Raw genomic sequence first — 18,656 nt, 5'->3', positions numbered from 1 at the left:
GGTGGTAGTTGATGGGAAATGTTCACCCTGGAGAGCAGTTACTAGTGGTGTACCGCAAGGGTTGGTGTTGGGTCTGCTGCTGTTTGTCATTTTTATAAATGATCTGGATGAGGGCGTAGAAGGATGGGTTAGTAAATTTGCAGATGACACTAAGGTCTGTGGAGTTGTGGATAGTGACGAAGGATGCTGTAGGTTGCAGAGAGACATAGATAAGCTGCAGAGCTGGTCTGAGAGGTGGCAAATGGAGTTTAATGCAGACAAGTGTGAGGTGATGCACTTTGGTAGGAGTAACTGGAAGGCAAAGTACTGGGCTAATGGTAAGATTCTTAGTAGTGTAGATGAGCAGAGAGATCTTGGTGTCCATGTACACAGGTCCTTGAAAGTTGTCATCCAGGTTGACGGCTGTTAAGAAGGCATAGAGTGTTTTAGCTTTTATTGATAGAGGGTTCGAGTTCCGGAACCAAGAGGCTATGGTGAAGCTGTACAAAACTCTGGTGCGGCCGCACTTGGAGTATTGTGTACAGTTCTGGTCGCTGCATTATAAGAAGGATGTGGAAGCTTTGGAAAGGGTGCAGAGGAGATTAACTAGGATGTTGTCTGTATGGAGGGAAAGTCTTACGAGGAAAGGCTGAGGGACTTGAGACTGTTTTCATTAGAGAGAAGGTTGAGAGGTGACTTAACTGAGACATATAAAATAATCAGAGGGTTAGATAGGATGGTGATGGCGTGCACGAGGGGGCATAGCTTTAAATTGAGGGGTGAAAGATATAGGACAGATGTCAGAGGTAGTTTCTTTACTCAGTAGTAAGGGAATGGAACACTTTGCCTGCAACGGTAGTAAATTTGCCAACTTTAAATCATCATTGGACAGGCATATGGATGTACATGGAATAGTGTAGGTTAGATGGGCTTGAGATTGGTACGACAGGTCAGCACAACATCGAGGGCCGAAGGGCCTGTACTGTGCTGTTATGTTCTAATAAAAGAAATATCTATGGATAATTCTGGGGGGGGGGGGGGGGAAGCATTCTTTTAAAAAAATTATGCTTCTTGGTTTGATAGATAAAGCTAGAATTGGTATACGGGATGAATTCTGCCAGAGTCCTAGTTGTACAAAATGGAAACGGGCCCTTCGCTGCAAACTGGCGCATGCTCACCATAGTGCCCATTCAGCTGGTTCAAGTTGCCCATATTTGGTCCATATCTCTCCGAACCCTTCCCATCCATGTACCTATCCAAATGTTTTTACATGTTGCTATTGTACCTGCCTCAACCACTTTCTGACAGCCCCTTCTATGTAGACATCACTCTCCGCTTGACAAAGTTGCCCCTCAGGTCCTTTCTTACATCTTTCCCCTCTCCACCTTAAACCTATGCCCCCTCATTTTCAATTCTCTATTCCCAGGAAAAAGACTTTAAGCATTCATAGAACATAGGCATTCCACGCCCCCACCACTCTGAGTGAAGAACCTACCTCTGATGTCTCTCTTGTATCTACCTCCACTCACTTTAAAATTATGCCCCCTTGTAATACCTACCTCCACCCCAGGAAGAAAGCCCCTGGCTGTTCACTCTATCTATACCTCTGATCATTTTGTACACCTCTATCAAGTCACCTCTCATCTTTACTTGTTCTAAAGAGAAAAACTCCAGCGCTCTCAACCTTTCCCCATAAGACCTTCCCTCCATTCTAGGCAACCTCCTGGTAAATCTCCTCTGCACCTTTTCCAATGTCTCCACATCTTTCCTGTTTTGAGGTGACTTGAACTGGACACAATACTCCAGATGTGGCCTAACCAGTTTTGCACAGCTCGAGCATAACTTCACAGCTCTTGAACTTAGTCCCTCTCTTAAAGAAAGCTAACACCGTACACCACCTTAACAACTCTATCCACCTGGGTGACAGCTTTCAGGGAGCTGTGGCTTTGAACCCCAAGATCCCTCTGCTCCTCCACACTGCCAAGAATCTTTCCGTTCACGCTGTATTCTGCTTTCAAGTTTGCCCTTCCAAAATGAATCACTTCATACTTTTCAAGGTTAAACTCCATCTGCCACTTCTTATCCCAGCTCTGCATTCTGTCATTGCCCCTCTGTGACCTAGAGCAGCCCTCCGCATTATCCACAACTCAACATGTCCTATCTATGCCCCTCATGGTTTTATATACCTCAATATAGCCATCCCTCAATCTTCTATGTTCCAAGGAATAAAGTCCTATCCTGGCTAACCTCTCCCTATAACTCATGTCTACTAGTCCTGGCAATGTCCTTGTAAATCTTTTCACACTTTTCAGTTTAACTATGTCTTGCTTAGCTTTTTTTCTTGAACCATTTACCGGAGAGCAACATTGCAGGCATGGGAGTTGGGTGGCTGCTTCTAACGTATTACACCTACTAATTAATAAATCTCTCTTTTCTCTCTCTCCCCCTACCCAAGACTCAGTCCACCACTTGCTTTTCTTTAGACCAAAGCACTGTGAGCAATACACTAGCTATAGTGTCTCCAAATCCTCTGTGCCGAGGGGGTTTGGATCATTGCTTTTTTTTGTTACAGCAAGTGCTAAATACTGCTCGTGATGTTCTTTCAAATTGTTACAGTATGTATTCATCCTATTTGCATAGCATTCTGTATTTATTTTCTAGCTTCCACTGTGATTGAAGAAATTGTAAAGACACTGATACATTCTTCCTTTTTGTGACACTTTCTTTCTTTGAAATGTAACTTTCCAAGTATTCTTAGGCAGAAATGAGTATAAACGCTATAATTCTAGAAAAATGCAGATCTGACAGGTATATAATTTATGGGAATCTGCAGTAGTATCATTATCATTTGCTATTAAATGTTAGCTATTTTTTTGCAACATTTAGCTCTGAATACTGAAACAGAAGAAAATTGCAGATCCTGAAAATCTGCGTTAAAACAGAAAATTCTGGAAAATGGTTCCTATTTGGGAAAGAAACCAAAATGATGTTTCATGTTGCTGACCTTTTCATGTGAACACTGCATTCAATGAAGGTAAACATTGCTGAGCTATGTTAGGTTGCAAAAGCAAGACTATCAAAGTAACTGATACTTGTTTCTTAGAGGATATTATGCTTTAACAATAGATGGGTCCATAACTTTATATTCATGAATTGACTTACTTTTAGAGCAGTGTTTGTTTACACACAGAAAAACTACTGGAATATCAAAGACTTCCCAACCATTAAAATATGATCTGGAATTTTGTGTACCTTTACAAATTTTGATCTTTTTCAAGGTTGATTATAAGGAGATCTTTAGTTTTCAGGTATTGTATACATAAAAATACTGCCATGAAGATTGTTGAAGTTACTGCCACACTAAAAACTGGGCATAAGAATTGGTAGCCTTGGGCACTGATTCCAGACATGTATGGTCTGTTGACTCTGGTATGTGGAACGTTCTATAGCATTTGCTTCAGTGAATGTACTTGTTTGTTGAATTACTTGTTTTGGGTTGAGCCTCAGGCTACAAGTTCCTTCCTTCTTCTTCCCCATTTTCTTTTGTCCTCGCCCAGCCCAACCCCTTGCAAAAATATCTGAATAAATTTGCAAAAATACTTGGGTTAAGGGTATTAATCAAAACATTTGATTTTGTACCGTATGAAAGCTTTTGATTGGTCTTCAAGGGAGTTATGTAGTTTAGTTAAGGCATTGTCCAGTACACTTTACAGACCTAAAGCATGATTAGATGAATCGTTGTATTTTGGGAAGATTCTAATTGCAAGCAAGAGGCTTAATCAAAGGATGAATCCTTGCTGAAATCCTTTATTCTGCAGTCTGTCCTCCCGTATACATGGCGTTCGTGATCTGTGATTTGGGTTTATTTTCTGTGGGCATGCATGTCTCAAATAACTCTGTGGAAGCAGTGGTAGAGTCCATATCATTGGAAGGAGAGGCCGGGGTTCAAGTCCCACCTGCTCCAGAGGTGTGTAATAACATCTGTGAACAGATTGATTAGAAAATAAATCAGATTAGTGGTACTGATATTTATTTTCAAACCACAGGTAACAGTTACTGAATTCTTTCATCTATTTAATTACTACCTCAACTCAGTAACAGATTACAGTGGTTCCACAATTTGCTGTCAAGACTTCTCTGTTCAGTCATTGTGAAATGTACTTTGTTATATTTGCACGAAGGGAATGCTAACTGACAGTCAGTACAGTGAATGAGACCATCTGATTCATGTCTGTTGCATGCCAATTTGTTTAACTAGTTTCTTAATTCCACATGCTAGGAGCTGGATCTGGAGGTTGCAGTTGTTTTCTGCAGCTCACTGAAGTTCCTATTTATTTGTGGTCCTTAACTTTATTTATCATTAGACCAATCACCAGAGTGTTTTGTAGCCACATTCAATCAATTGCTCTCTGATCATCTCATTTGTGCTTTTAATACAATCATGGTGTTCAGGACAGGAATCCTGGATTGCCTATATTTATTTTCCTACCTTACATTTGCAAAGCCAGAAGCACTGTAGTGAATAAAGCAAACAAGTTGAGAACTTGAGTCTCAAGCACAGTTATTTGCTGGATAAAATGTTAACATATCAAACAATTCTGTAAAATTGTTCACCAAAGGTAACATTGATTATGTAGCATGCACAAGAGTGTGTTGTAGCAAACAATGCTGGAGAAACTTCAGAACTCGAAAGAAGAACCATACCAGAGTATATGTTAATAAAATGTGAGGCTGGATGAACACAGCAGGCCAAGCAGCATCTCAGAGATGCTGCTTGGCCTGCTGTGTTCATCCAGCCTCACATTTTATTATCTTGTATTCATTACTAGTTGGTTTACTCTGCTGCATGTGAGCACATTAATGATTTATCACTTATGAAGGAAAGTGCAATTTAGCCAGCATATTACGTACAGCATGTTACTGTAGGTGTCTGAATATTTAAGTGTTTCTTCCTAAAGAAACCAGAAACCCAGCAATACTTAAATCCCGTGAACAATGAAATACAAACCCATTAGGTGCAATCAGTAACTTGGCTATGTGAATATTGTGCCTTTGTACTGTCAGTTATTGGAATCACCATGGTACGATGGCACATCAGATGGATTTTTGAGGGACTCCAAGATTTTGACCCAGCAACCGTGAAGGAGTGGGAATTTAGCTCCAATAAACAATTGTTTTGATTTTGGAAGGCTGAAAGGCTTTTGTGCTTGTATTGTCTTTTAAAATATTGATCTACAAGAAGTAACAATTTTGTTTGAAACTTTGGTCTTATTTGGCAGAATCTGGTATTTCATTGTTTATCACTTCAAAGAAGAATGTGAATTGCTTGATAGTTAATTAGACAGTAGAAAAACTAGCGGCATGAGAATTATTGTTTTACTTCAGAACCTGTAAATGCATTCCTGGGGTCACTGAACTAACGTAACTTATTTTTTTCCATATATACTATTGTGTCTTGCGTGAGGGTATGGATAGATTACAGTCCCGCTCCAAGTTCAGTGCAAGAATGACACCCCAGTGAGCAGTATGAAGAGTATATTGATTGGTGCTGTCTTTCAGATGAAACGTTGAGCCTGTGGCATGACACTATTTCATATAAGAGCATGGGAGCTATCCTTTGTATGCTGACATTTATATCAATATTTATCACTCAATCCACATCAATAAAAACATTATCATGCCATAGTTGCACTTGTGTGAGCTAGTGCCAATGGCAGCCATTTTTTTCTATAAAAGAATGGCAACTATACTTGCCGGAAGTACTGCATTTGCTCCAGAGTGCTGTGAGATTTCTGATACTGAAAAATGTGATCTAAATGTGTCTTCTCCCTGAGGTCGGTGTTTTATAACAGAAAATTGGACTGTTTGAGCATTTAAATAGAATTTGGGTGAGCACATAGAAATTATGTAATTTTGTATGTGAATTTGATGTTAAGTAACAAGTTGGATTATGAATAAAATGTTTAGTACTATAAAATGTTCAGACATGTCTGTGAATGAAAAGCATGCCATCTCTAATGAGGTACCATGTACTTTTAAAGGATGTTTCCAGTTGAAAAGTGGTTCAGTTTTGGGTTAATTTCTAAAGTACGTTGTTAGCAAAACTTACTTGATACTATCAGCATTGAGAAACAATCAACAACCAGTTGAATCTGTTATCTGACTTCTGTTGGAATGTAGTGCAAGTACAAACATGCTCATTATTTGTAGTCCCTGAAAAGTAGCAATATACCAGCATGTTGCAGTGCTTGCGTGTTTTGTGACCGCTGCATTCCTGTGAAAGTATTTGCCTAGAAGGCAATATTTTGCAGTATGTCCAGCCATGACTGGAGACTGGTAGTAAACACATCTTTTGCCAAAGTGATTGGCTGTATTTACACTTGAACAGCATGGCAGTCTGCGTTGCTTGTTTTGCAAGGAGCAAGTGGACATGTTATTTTCATGTTAAATTGCAGAGTTTTAACCCAAAGATTAGAAGCCTTGAGTACTGGTTCCAGGCTAAGTATGGATAACACAGTTTAACTGTAACTTATTAAGGATCGATTACGGTCTGGTCCAGACTTTTCAAGAAAAAGCTTATACTGATGGTTTTCTTTTAACTATTTCACATCTGCTATTTTCTTGCTATAGGACAAGATTTAGCCATTGTAACTAGTTGTAGAATAAAGCTGGCTTTCCTGTCTCAAAGTGGATATGCACTTAAGATCTTAAAGTGAATTTCAATTTTGAAGATGGTAATTATGATCTCTAGATGGTGCCCAATGTATAGGATTGATTTATAATTCCAAGCATTGCAAGAATTGTAAAACTAGGCAGATTCACGTTTGAAGTGTGAAATTCCATAAGTGTGTAACAATTGTAAAAGTAAATATTTTGAAACTGTTTCAGTTGAATGCAATTGAGCCTGTAGCTATTGGCAAATCTAATTCCATACAGTGCTCAGACACTTTGGTTACTGAAATTAAATCGTATTTTGTTAACTTATGAATTGTGAGGTTTGGAATTCATCTTTGAGAAATCTAATAGAATTTGTTTTATTGTATCTGGATGTGCCTTTGTTTCCTGCAAAACTGATAAGCTTTTCCTTTTTTCTTTTCAATAAAGACTTCACTGAAAGTATTCATGCTCCTTCCATTATCAAGACAGAATTGAAAGTTACGGATGCTACTGAACTCAACAATCATAGGCCACACATAAACAACATTACGGTGTCCAAAAAACGAAACTGGCTGCAACAATGCACTGTCAACCCTCATTCAAGTGAAGAGACTAATGCTTCTGTAACAGTAGAGCTAACAAATCATGCAAGTAATCCAAGTCCCTTACACGAAAGCAAGCAGCAGACTGCAATTCTGCCAAGAGAACATTTCCGACAAAATGATCCAAAGCATGTTGAAGAGAACACTCTGAATCATAATGAAGAAAATGATGCAGATGATGAAGGGGAAATATGGTACAATCCTATTCCAGAAGATGAAGAAGTTGATCTATCACATGTGAAACTTCCAGTTGCCCTTAGGATTTCTGTGGCTAAAATTGATAACCCAATCAGTAGCTTGCCGATGAAGCAATGTTTATTACCTGCTGGTGATTTGATTCAGGGACCAATTATCTTGAGGACCTCTGAAAATTGTTCTGAAAATATACAGGAATACCAGGTAGTTCCAGTGAATGATGTGAATCGGGGAAATTCTGTGAATTCTACAAATTCCACAAACAATGGGCAGCTGCATAGGCAGATGTGTGTGTGCAAATTTAAGAGGGGGGTGAATATGGAGGAGATCTGTGTCCATAGGCCTTCAGCTTCAGGTAAGCTGTTTGTATTGTGTTACAGGAATTGTATAGTCTAGTTAAGTTCACTTTTTTGAAGTATTTTCTATAATTTATTCTTAAGTTCGCTAAATTTTAGTTAGAATTGCTCTTTGTAAGTTTAAAATTTGTGGGCATTGTAAGCATCAAGTTTGCACTTGGGTAGATGGGTAATGCATATGTCTCTTTAAATTGACCTTTCTTTTGATCCTTGCACCTTTGTTTGCAAATCTGCTTTGCTTCTTGATACTGCTTTGGTAACAGTGACTATTATTTGCCAATTTTTCAATAACCTGTTTTATGTTTGAGGTATGTTGAATCCCCATTGTTATTGATCATGAAACATAGTTAAACTGTGCACTATAAATGTAAGATAACAAGGTGCAGAGCTGAATGAACACAGCAGGCCAAGCAGGAACGCTGATGTTTCAGGCCTAGACCCTTCTCAACGCAGAATGTATGTTGCTGCAATGTAGGAACAATATGATAAGCCACAAACATTTTAGCAAGTTCCTTGGAGCAACATTTCAACCTGATTAGACTACTTTAAGCATGAGTACTTGGCAGTGCACTTCAGGCTCTATAGGTTTTGGAGTGGGTGGTGTGATCTGCTGGCATGATACTGGGTTAAAAGGATTACGTTGAGGACAGTTGCATCAACTAGTTTCCGTTTGATTAAAGATTTAAGGGGTGATCTAATGGATTTGTTTTAAGGTGATTAAAGGATTTGATTGGTTGGGTAGATCGATGGAGAGAAACTTTCCTCTTGTGGAAGTCCAGAACAAAGACGTAGAATCTTAATTAGAGCCAGGCCATTCAGGGGTGATTGTTGAGCTGCTTTTGGTGCTCCTCCCTAACAGTATTGAGGCTGGGTTATTGAAAAACTTTTTTAAAAAAAACTCACCTCTCAAATGGTTAATCAAGTTATGGAATTGAGATGGTTAAATTGAATTAACACAGAATTAATCTGACAGGCATAATGGCCTTTCTTTCAAAATAGTTGTCACAAATGAGTAGTTGTTTACCATAATTCTTTTTAAAATTTCAATCCTTCATTATCATCCTAATAACCTGTAGTTCAGTTACCAAGCCCATATGTTATTTTCAGACAAGTTGTCAATGTGTTAGCAGATTAGCCTTTCCTTCTAAAATTTGTAATTATGTGCAATGAAATATTGGCCTGGCTTAAGTATAACAGATTTGACAGTCTCAAATTCATTTCTTATTCCCAATTTTAACTACATTTTGACATTTGGTCATTTCATTTGGTGATATCACAGACTGATTCCTAGAAGTGTTATAATGTACTTGCTACTTTGTGTATCAGGATCATGTCTTCGGGGCTGGGTAGAGAACCCTGACGCTGTTCCAGATAGTTTTCTGATACTGTCCAGAATTAGTTTTCTAATCTTTAGTACTCGCAGAAATGAAAATCAAAAACTGTTTATATTTGCTGGGAACATAGACATGAAGTATTGATCAGCAATGATCTAATTGAATGGTGATACACGCTAGTGAAGGTGTATGGTCAATCCTACTTGGGTTTTTAAAATGGTCTTATACTCTGTCTACTATATTTATGAACCTATTAAAATTGGAAATAGGAACATAAGAACAGGAGTAAATCATTCATCCCCTCAAGGCTGTTCTACCGTTCAATTAGATCAAGACTGATCTGTGGCTTAACTATATATATGATCCTTGGCCTATATCTCACAATACCATTTGCTTAACAAAAGTCTTTCTCTGATTTAAACCTAACAAGTGAACCTGCATCCACTACCATTTGTGGAAGAGAGTCTTACCACCCTTTGTAACAAATTACTTCCTAACATCTCCTCTGAACAATCTGGCAATCATTCTCAGACTATGACTCTAGTTCTAGAATCCTTAACTAGTGGAAACGGTTTATCTTTACCCACCTTGTCTTTTTCAGTCAATACCTTTTAAGGACTTTGATCAGATCACCCCATAACCATCTAAATTCTAGAGTAAGCAGGCCTAATTTGTGTAATCTATCCTGAACTTAACCACTGAAGCCCAGGTATCATTCTTGTATGTTGTGCTTTCTCCCAGGTCATTATATCCTTCTCAAGGTGTGGTACCCAGATCTCTGTGCTCCAAATGGAGTTTACCCAGGATTTTGTATAACTGCAGCATAACTTCTGCATTCTTGCACTTAGCTTTCTAGATATAAAAGTCATTCCATTAGCCACCTTGATTATTTTCAACACCTGTTTGTGACATTTTTAAGATCCACGCACCTGAATCTCCAGTCTCTTTTGATGTCCACCATATTTAACTTCATACCATGTAGAAAGTGCCCTTATTTATCCATTTTGGGGCCAACATGGATAATCTTAGACTTGTTAACATTAAGCTCTATCTGCCACAGCTTTGTTCATTCACTTATCTGTTTGCTTCTCGGATCTGTTGTTTCTTCCTCCACTGCACTGTGGTAGTAAGTTCCACAGATTCACAACTCTCTGAGAGCAGTAGGCTCAACTGTGAGGAGAAACTATCCCCTCTCATTCTATATTTATGACCTCTTGGTTTATATTGTCCCACAAAGGGAAACATCTGTTCAACATCCACCTTATCAATCCCCTTTAGCATTTTATATACCTCAATCAGATCAACTACATCCATCCCGTTCTCCTGAACTCCAGTGAGTATACGCCTCAAGTGCCCTTTTCATTCTTGGAACCAACCTGGTGAACCACCTCTGAACTGCCTCCTGGACACAGACCACACCTGGAGTACTCACCGATGCCTTATATAATTGTAATAACACTACTTTTACTTTTATAATTCAGTCCTTTTGCAATAGATGCCAAGATTTCATTTGCCTGCACACTCTCTCTTTCTGTGATGCAAATACAAGGACAGACCTGTTTCTTTGCACTTATGCACTTTGAATCTGCTTCCTATTTAAACAATTTTCCCTTTTTATTTTTCTGGCTAGTATGGATGATCTCGCACTTATCCACATTAAACGCCATCTGTCAGATTCTGGCCCATTCTCCTAGCCAATCAATATCCATCTGTAAACTTATGAACTCCTCATTAGAGATAACAAGGTGTGGAGCTGGATGAACACAGCAGGAGGAGCAGGAAAGCTGACGTTTCGGGCCTAGACGTCAGCTTTCCTGCTCCTCTGCTGCTTGGCCTGCTGTGTTCATCCAGGTCCACACCTTGTTATCTCGGATTCTCCAGCACCTGCAGTTCCTATTATCTCTAACTCCTCATTGCATTTCCCACCTAGTTTAATATCCTCCGCAAATTTGTGCCATGTTACATTCAGTTCCTGCTCGCTGATCATTTATATGAATTGTGAATAGTTGAAGTCTGGGAACTGAATCTTGCAGCACCCCAGTGGTTACAGTTCACCACACAGAAAGATCCATTTATTCCAACCCTCGGCTTTCTGCCAATCCTCTATCCAAGCCAGTACCCTTAACCCCCGGGATCTAAATTTCTGGATCATTCTTTTATGCAACATGTTGTCAAATGCACACATATAAAAAGGACAAATGTCTCAAATTTGTGCTATGATTTACTTATGTTTGCATTCAATGCTTGTACAGATTCAAAAGAAATTAATAATCCGTACAGTGTCAGGTAATTTAAGCCTCAAATGTTGCAATTTAAGTCAAGGCAAAAATAATCTTTAACATTATATCCACACCGAACTTTTGTATGGATATAATGCTAAAGGTAATTTTTGCCTTTGGTGTTAGAAATTTGTGTAATATTATTTATTGGCTTTTAAATTTCCATGGATGGTAAAACTGTTTTGTGCTATTAACACTTTCTGAATTAGCATTAGGGATTTTAACTGCTGTTAAAGACAACTTCATGTAAGCGTCCTTGAATGTGGACAGTTCTAATTACTGCTCCTCAGCACTCCAAGTTACAGCACTAATTTTGAGTACTCGTTTGCAGCATTGTTGAAAATATTGTATACTTCACTGATAGAATTAATAGCTTCTGCAATTTCATGCTGTGGACACAGTTGCGGTATTCGGGGTAATAGGATGTAATCTGGTACTTTGCTGCCTGCTTGACTCTGACTGCAGGAATCATGAAAGCACATTTGAGACATTTGTCCTTGCTGTGTTTCACTGTGGCTGGATCTTATACCAGTAAACTATATATGTATAAATTACATACAAACCTATGTGAATGAAGTCTAATATGCATGTGAAAGCTAACGACTGTAAAACATGGATAGCCAGGCACTCTTCTAAATATTTCTCTGGTTTTCTTTAAATAGCAGTTTATCTGTTTTTAAAAATACCAGGGTATATTTGAATTTTCTCTGAATTGGGTCGTATTGTGATTAATTTCACTTAGAGTATCTTTACCAAATTTGTGGAGCTTTTCAGTATCTTATAGTGAATGTGAAGCATGAAGTCAGTATAGTGAAAGTACAGTATTTATGCACTGTCCTTGCTGCCTTTCTGAAAAGTTTTTGAACTTTTCTCCTACTGGCTATCTTTTATTTAAAATATATTTAAGCGAGTGACATGCAAACTCATTAGTATTAATACAGCACTAATTTGGTTTGCCTGCAGACATTAGTTGAGTTTAATTTGACAGATGGGTTGGAGTGTTTGTTGTCAAGAGTGCAACGAAATCAGATAACAGGATGTAGCTTTAAAAGCAGCCATGCTGAGCACTTGACAGTCATGTGGAAATGATTTTGAATAGCAGTCAAACAGGAAACTTGACATTTTTAAAATTCCATTCAACCTCCCTTGTTGAAATCAAGATTACAAGACATTAACCAGTTGGGATCTTGAAGCCTTAAACTTGCATCTGTTCCAGGACCAGAAAGACACATGTTGCTTTACCTTGTGCACTCTAATGGCATGGGGCACTGAAGTCCAATTAACTTATTACTGACAGCTCAGCTGGATCATTACTGCTGACTACTGATGACCTGTTGAGTGAATCTGACCTGAATGTTTGTTTCTTTTTAAAATTATTCCATCGTGGGCTGTGGACATTGCTGGCTGGCCTGCATTTATGGCCTGTTCGTGATTGCCCTTGAGAAGGTGGTGGTGAGCTGCCTTCCTGAACTGCCGCAGTCCCCCTGCAATGGGTTGACCCACAATGCCATAAGGAAGGGAATGTCCGGATTTCAACCCAATGACACTGAAGGAACAGTGATTATATTTCCAAATCAGGATGGTGAGTGGCTTGGAGGTGAACTTGAAGGTGGTGGTGTTAGCATATATCTGCTGCCACTGTCCTTCAAGATAATGTATTTGGAAATTGCTGACTGAGGATTTGAAATTCTGCAGTGTTTTGATTGATTTTTATCGTCATGTGTGCCAAAATAGGCACACATGACGATAAAGGCTTTGTTTTCAAGTGGTATGGGTAGATCACGGCAAGCAAAGGATGTACAGATCAAAAAGACTTAAAGGCTTGCAGGTTATATTATTTGAGGCTAGAGTCCATTCAACAGTCTGATGACAGCCAGAAAGAAGCTGCTTTTGAACCTAGTGAGTTTTGTGAAGATTTGTAGCTCAGGTTGAGTTTCTGGATGTGAGTTTGCTCGCTGAGCTGGAAGGTTAGTTTTCAGACGTTTCGTCACCATTCTAGGTAACATCATCAGTGAGCCTCCAACGAAGCGCTGGTGTTATGTCCCGCTTTCTATTTATCTGGTTAGGTTTCCTTGGGTTGGTGATGTCATTTCCTGTTCTTTTTCTCAGGGGATGGTAGATTGATTTGGAGCCAATGTGTTTGTTGATGGAGTTCCAGTTGGAATGCCATGCTTCTAGGAATTCTCGTGCGTGTCTCTGTTTGGCTTGTCCTAGGATGGGTGTGTTGTCCCAATCAAAGTGGTGTCCTTCCTCATCTGTATGTAAGGATACTAGTGATAGTGGGCCATGTCTTTTTGTGGCTAGTTGATGTTCACGTATCCTGGTGGCTAGCTTTCTGCCAGTTTGTCCAATGTAGTGTTTGTCTCAGTTCTTGCAAGGTATTTTGTAGATGATGTTCATTTTATTTGTTGTCTGTATAGGGTCTTTTAAATTCATTAGCTGCTGTTTTAGTGAGTTGGTGGGTTTGTGGGCTACCCTGATGCCAAGAGGTCCGAGTAGTCTGGCAGTCATTTCCGAAATGTCTTTGATGTAGGGGAGAGTGGTTATGGTTTCTGAGCCCGTTTTGTCTGTTTGTTTGGGTTTATTGCTGAGGAATCAGTGGACTGTGTTCATAGGGTACCCATTCTTTTTGAATACGCTGTATCGGTGATTTTCCTCTGCTCTGCGTAGTTCCTCTGTGCTGCAGTGTGTGGTGGCTCGTTGGAATAATGTTCTAATGCAGCTTCGTTTGTGGGTGTTGGGATGGTTGCTCCTGTAGTTCAGTATTTGGTCCGTATGTGTTGTTTTCCTGTAGACGCTGGTTTGAAGTTCCCCATTGGCTGTTCGCTCTACTGTGACATCTAGGAATGGCAGTTTCTTGTTGTTTTCCTCCTCTTTTGTGAATGTTATGCCAGTAAGGGTATTATTGATGGTCTTGAATGTTTCCTCCAATTTGTTTTGTTTAACACCAACACACTAAAACAGCAGCTAATGAACCTAAAAGACCCTATACGGACAATAAATAAAACGAACGTCATCTACAAAATACCTTGCAAGAACTGAGACAAACACTACATTGGACAAACTGGCAGGAAGCTAGCCACCAGGATACACAAACATCAACTAGCCACAAAATGACATGACCCACTATCACTCGTATCCCTACGTACAGATGAGGAAGGACACCACTTTGATTGGGACACACACCCATCCTAGGACAAGCCAAACAGAGACACGCATGAGAATTCCTAGAAGCATGGCATTCCAACCAGAACTCCATCAACAAACACATTGGCTCCAAATCAATCTACCATCCCCTGAGAAAAAGAACAGGAAATGACATCACCAACCTGAGGAAACCTAACCAGATAAATAGAAAGCGGGACATAACACCAGCGCTTCGTCGGAGGCTCACTGATGATGTTACCTAGTATGGTGACGAAACGTCTGAAAACGAACCTTCCAGCTCAGCGAGCAAACTCACATCCAGTGCTCTTGAATCTGTTTGTGCGTTTATTCAGTTTTCTGTGTCATAATGTAGATAGTACCGACTGCTGCGACTGAGCATCCATAGTGGACAGAATGAATACTTGTGGACATGGTGCTGTTCAGATGGGATGCTTTGCCTTGGATGGTGTCAAGCTTCATGTTGTTGGAGCTGCAGCCATCAGGCAAGTGGGGACTATTCCATCACAATCTTAACTTGTGCCCTTAGTGATCATGGAAGGCTTTGGGGAGTCAGGAGGTGAGTTATTCACCACAGTATTCCTAACCTTGCACCTGCTGTTGTCGCCACTGTGTTTGTGGCATGTCCATCAATGTTAAAGCTGGGGATGTTGATCATGGGGGATTCAGTGGTGGTAGAACATAGAACATAGAACATTGCAGCGCGGTACAAGCCCTTCGGCCCTGATTGGTTTCACAGGTCAGAGCAATCTGAAGCCCACCAACCTACGCTATTCCATTATCATCCATATGTTTATCCAATGACCATTTAGATGCCCTTAAATTTGGCAAGTCTGAATGTCAAGGGGCAGTGGTTAGGTTGTCAATTTGTGGACGGTCATTGCCTTGCATTTGTGTTGCACAAATATTACTTGCCACTCTTCAGCCCAAGCCTGGATGTTGGCCAGATCTTGTTGCGATTGAACGCAGACTCCTTCACTACCTGAAGAATCGCAAATGGTGGTGAACATTGTACAGTCATCGGTAAGCATCCCCACTTCTGACCTTTTATGAGGAAGGGAAGGTCATTGAAGCAACAGAAGATGGTTGGGCCTAGGACATTACCCTGGGGAACTCCCTGAAGGAATGCCTTGGAGTTGAGATGACTGACCTCCGATAACCATAGCCGTCTTCCTGTGAGCCAGGTATGTCTCCAACTACTGGACATGTTTCCTCCGATTCCCATTGATTCCAGTTTTGCTAGGGCTGCTTGATGACATACTCAATTGAATGCAGACATGTTATCAAGGGCTGTCACTCTCACCTCACCCCACCTCTGGAATTCAGCTCTTTTGTCCATGTTTATACCAAGGCTAGAACGAGGTCCGTAGCTGAGCGACACTGGCATGTGGAGTGAATCGAATTGGCTGAAGACTAGTATCAGTAATGCTGGGAACTGCTGGAAGAGGCCAAAATGGGTCTCCCACTCAGCATTTCTGGCTGAAGTTTGCTGTGAACGCTTCAGCTTTAAATTTTGCAGTGATGCACTGGGCTCTTCCATCATTTGAGGTTGGGTATAATTGTGGAGCCACCTCTTCCTATGAGTTGCTTAATTGTACATTGCAATTCGTGGCTAGATGTGGCAGGACTGAATAAAGAACAGTACAGCACAGGAGCAAGCCATTCGGCCCACCAAGGCTGCGCTGACATGTTTTGCCCTTCCGTACTAAAACAGTCTTTCACTTACATGATGCATATCCCCGTATTCCCTTCCTATTCACGTATTCGTCCAGGTGCTCTTGAATGCTATTATTGTCTGCTTCCATCACTGCCTCTGGCAGTGCATTCCAGGCATTCACTACCTTTTGGGTGGTAAAACATGTCTTGCACATCTCTCTTCTTTTAAACTGCACTCTTCTCCATTTCCCCCTTACACCTTGAACCTATGTCCACTAGTAATTGACCCCTCCACTTTAAGAGGGGGAAAAGCCTCATATTTTCCACTTTACAAGATTATGAATGGCATGGATAAACTTCTGTCAGGTCTCCCCTCAACCCTCTGCATTCCAGTGAGAACAGACCCAGTCTATCCAAGGTTAGAGACAAAAAAGAACTGAAGATGCTGGAATCCAAGGTAGACAAACAAGGCTGGACGAATACAGCAGGCCAGGCAGCATCTGGAGGAAAAAGAGTTGTCAATGTTTTGGGTATTGCCCTTCTGCAGGATTGGTTATGGGGTAGGGGGAGCTGCAGATAAAGGGAGGGAGGGAGGGGTGGAGGTGGTGATAAGTGGACACTGGTGGTAGGCACGGCCTGATTGGTTGATAGGAGGGTGAATCCAGTTGGTGGCTGAAATGGAGGTGTTGGGGCTGGAACGGGAGGCATGGAATTGGAGAGGAGGTTATTTTGAAATTGGAGAACTCAATGTTGGATTCTCCGGGCAGTAGGGCAGCCAAATGGAAGATAAGGTGCCGTTCCTCAAATTTGCATTCCAAGTCGCTGTGACACCGGAGAGACCGAGGACTGACATGTCAGGTGGGGATTGGGGTGGGGCGTTGAAATGAGTGGTGACTAGGAGGTTCGGTGGGCCAACAATTGGAGACTGTGTTAACAATGTCGGTATAGAACAGTTGGATCCAATTGCAAACTCCCTTCCTGATGCCAATTTGGAGAGCTGTTGAAGGCCTTTACGTCCAAACTGTGGGAGGTGTCCACACCCCCCCCCCCCCCCCCCCCCCCCGTCTTGTACCTAGGCAGTCATGTCTCTGAGATTGTCCTGCCAAGCATAGCATAGGTTTGGTTGGGCTGAATCACCAATCCCAGAGCAGACCTGAACGAGTTGGCGATGGCCTTAGACAGGATTTTGTTGTCTGTGTTCTGCAGTGATATTGGCTGCTAATTTTTAATATCTTTGCTTTCCCCCTTCCACTTGTAAATCAGGGTGATGATACCTTTCCTCCTGGATTCATTTACGGTACCTGCCAGAGGCATAATGTCCTACACCTCCAGCAGGTCCTGGCCAATAAAGTCCCCACAGAGCCAAATACAACTCAGCCAGTAAGGTGTTGCTTCCAGGAGTTTTATTGTTTTCTAAGAACTCAAGTGCCTTCATCAGCTCATTGAGAGATAACTACTGGTCCAGCCTCTCCCATGTGTTGTCATCTAAGACCTCCATGATAGAGAACAGGAATAACTAGGAGGCCGTCTGTGGGCTTCGTGTCATACAGTCTGGCATAAAAGGATCAAACTGATCCTCAGGATGGCAGACTGAGATGACGTTATGGAGACATTATCTTCCTTCAAGCTGCTGAACACAGCTCTCCTTGTGCACATTCTAGAAGAAGAAACACTAGCATGTCTCATCATGGAGCGAATGATTATTTTGCAGGCCTCTGAGGCAAAGAGTGAGGCTTTCTGGCTCTTGTGGAGATTCTCTGTGACACTGACCCCCATTGTCTGCAGCGGGAGTAGTTTCTGCATGCTTTTCTGGAGTTTGGACAGTTTTGTTCGTCTGTCTCTCGCCTTCTGAACACCTTTTGAGGTTAAAGAGCCTCTTGATGTTCCCCTTGACTGTTTCTCACCAGCTCCCCAGACACTCAGAGGGGCTTCACTGTTCGCCAACCTGTGTAATTCCTGTTGAGCCCCTCCAATGTTTTCCCGGGTCAACAATTTAGCTACCAAGTTCTCTTCTCATCTTGTATGTGACAGGCGGCCAGCGGCAGGCAGTGCTAAGAGAAAAATACCAGCTTTGACATTGGCGGGTCTGACTGAGAATCTGCAGGATGCACATAGGAAATCTGTCCTTGAGTAAATAGACCTGTGTAGCCACAACCAGTGTATCAACGCTGTGTTCCATCAGGTGTGATGCTGAAGATGTCATTCAGCTTGGCAACTTCAACTATTTCCATCAGGAATCTTGGTGTGGAGTCTGGTTCATTGCCAGCCCTTCCGGTTTGCCCATCCACATTGCAGTTGAAGTCTCCAGCCTAGACGTTGCCAGTAGCAGTGGTAGCTGGCAAAGGACAGCCAGCTGCTCTTTCTGTATCCTGGGGTGTACACATTAATTCACCTCTGGAATATTCCTGTATGTAACATCTGCTACAAGGAGAT

The 18,656-nt window shown here is 41.1% G+C and overlaps 1 protein-coding gene across 1 annotated transcript in view; it reads left to right on the top strand.

The window, feature by feature from the left end:
* Window positions 1–18,656, top strand: part of syde2 (synapse defective 1, Rho GTPase, homolog 2 (C. elegans)) — a 183,483-nt gene that overhangs the window by 7,492 nt on the left and 157,335 nt on the right. Inside the window, exon 2 of the mRNA XM_048540040.2 lies at window positions 7,084–7,788. Coding sequence (XP_048395997.2) covers window positions 7,084–7,788 — 705 coding nt within the window. The remainder of the gene's footprint in view (window positions 1–7,083; window positions 7,789–18,656) is intronic.

This window comes from Stegostoma tigrinum, chromosome 8 (genome assembly GCF_030684315.1).
Source record: "Stegostoma tigrinum isolate sSteTig4 chromosome 8, sSteTig4.hap1, whole genome shotgun sequence".
NCBI classification, from domain to species: Eukaryota; Metazoa; Chordata; class Chondrichthyes; order Orectolobiformes; family Stegostomatidae; genus Stegostoma; species Stegostoma tigrinum.
Note: the sequence above shows the minus strand (reverse complement) of the source record. Positions and strands in the feature narration are given on the sequence as shown.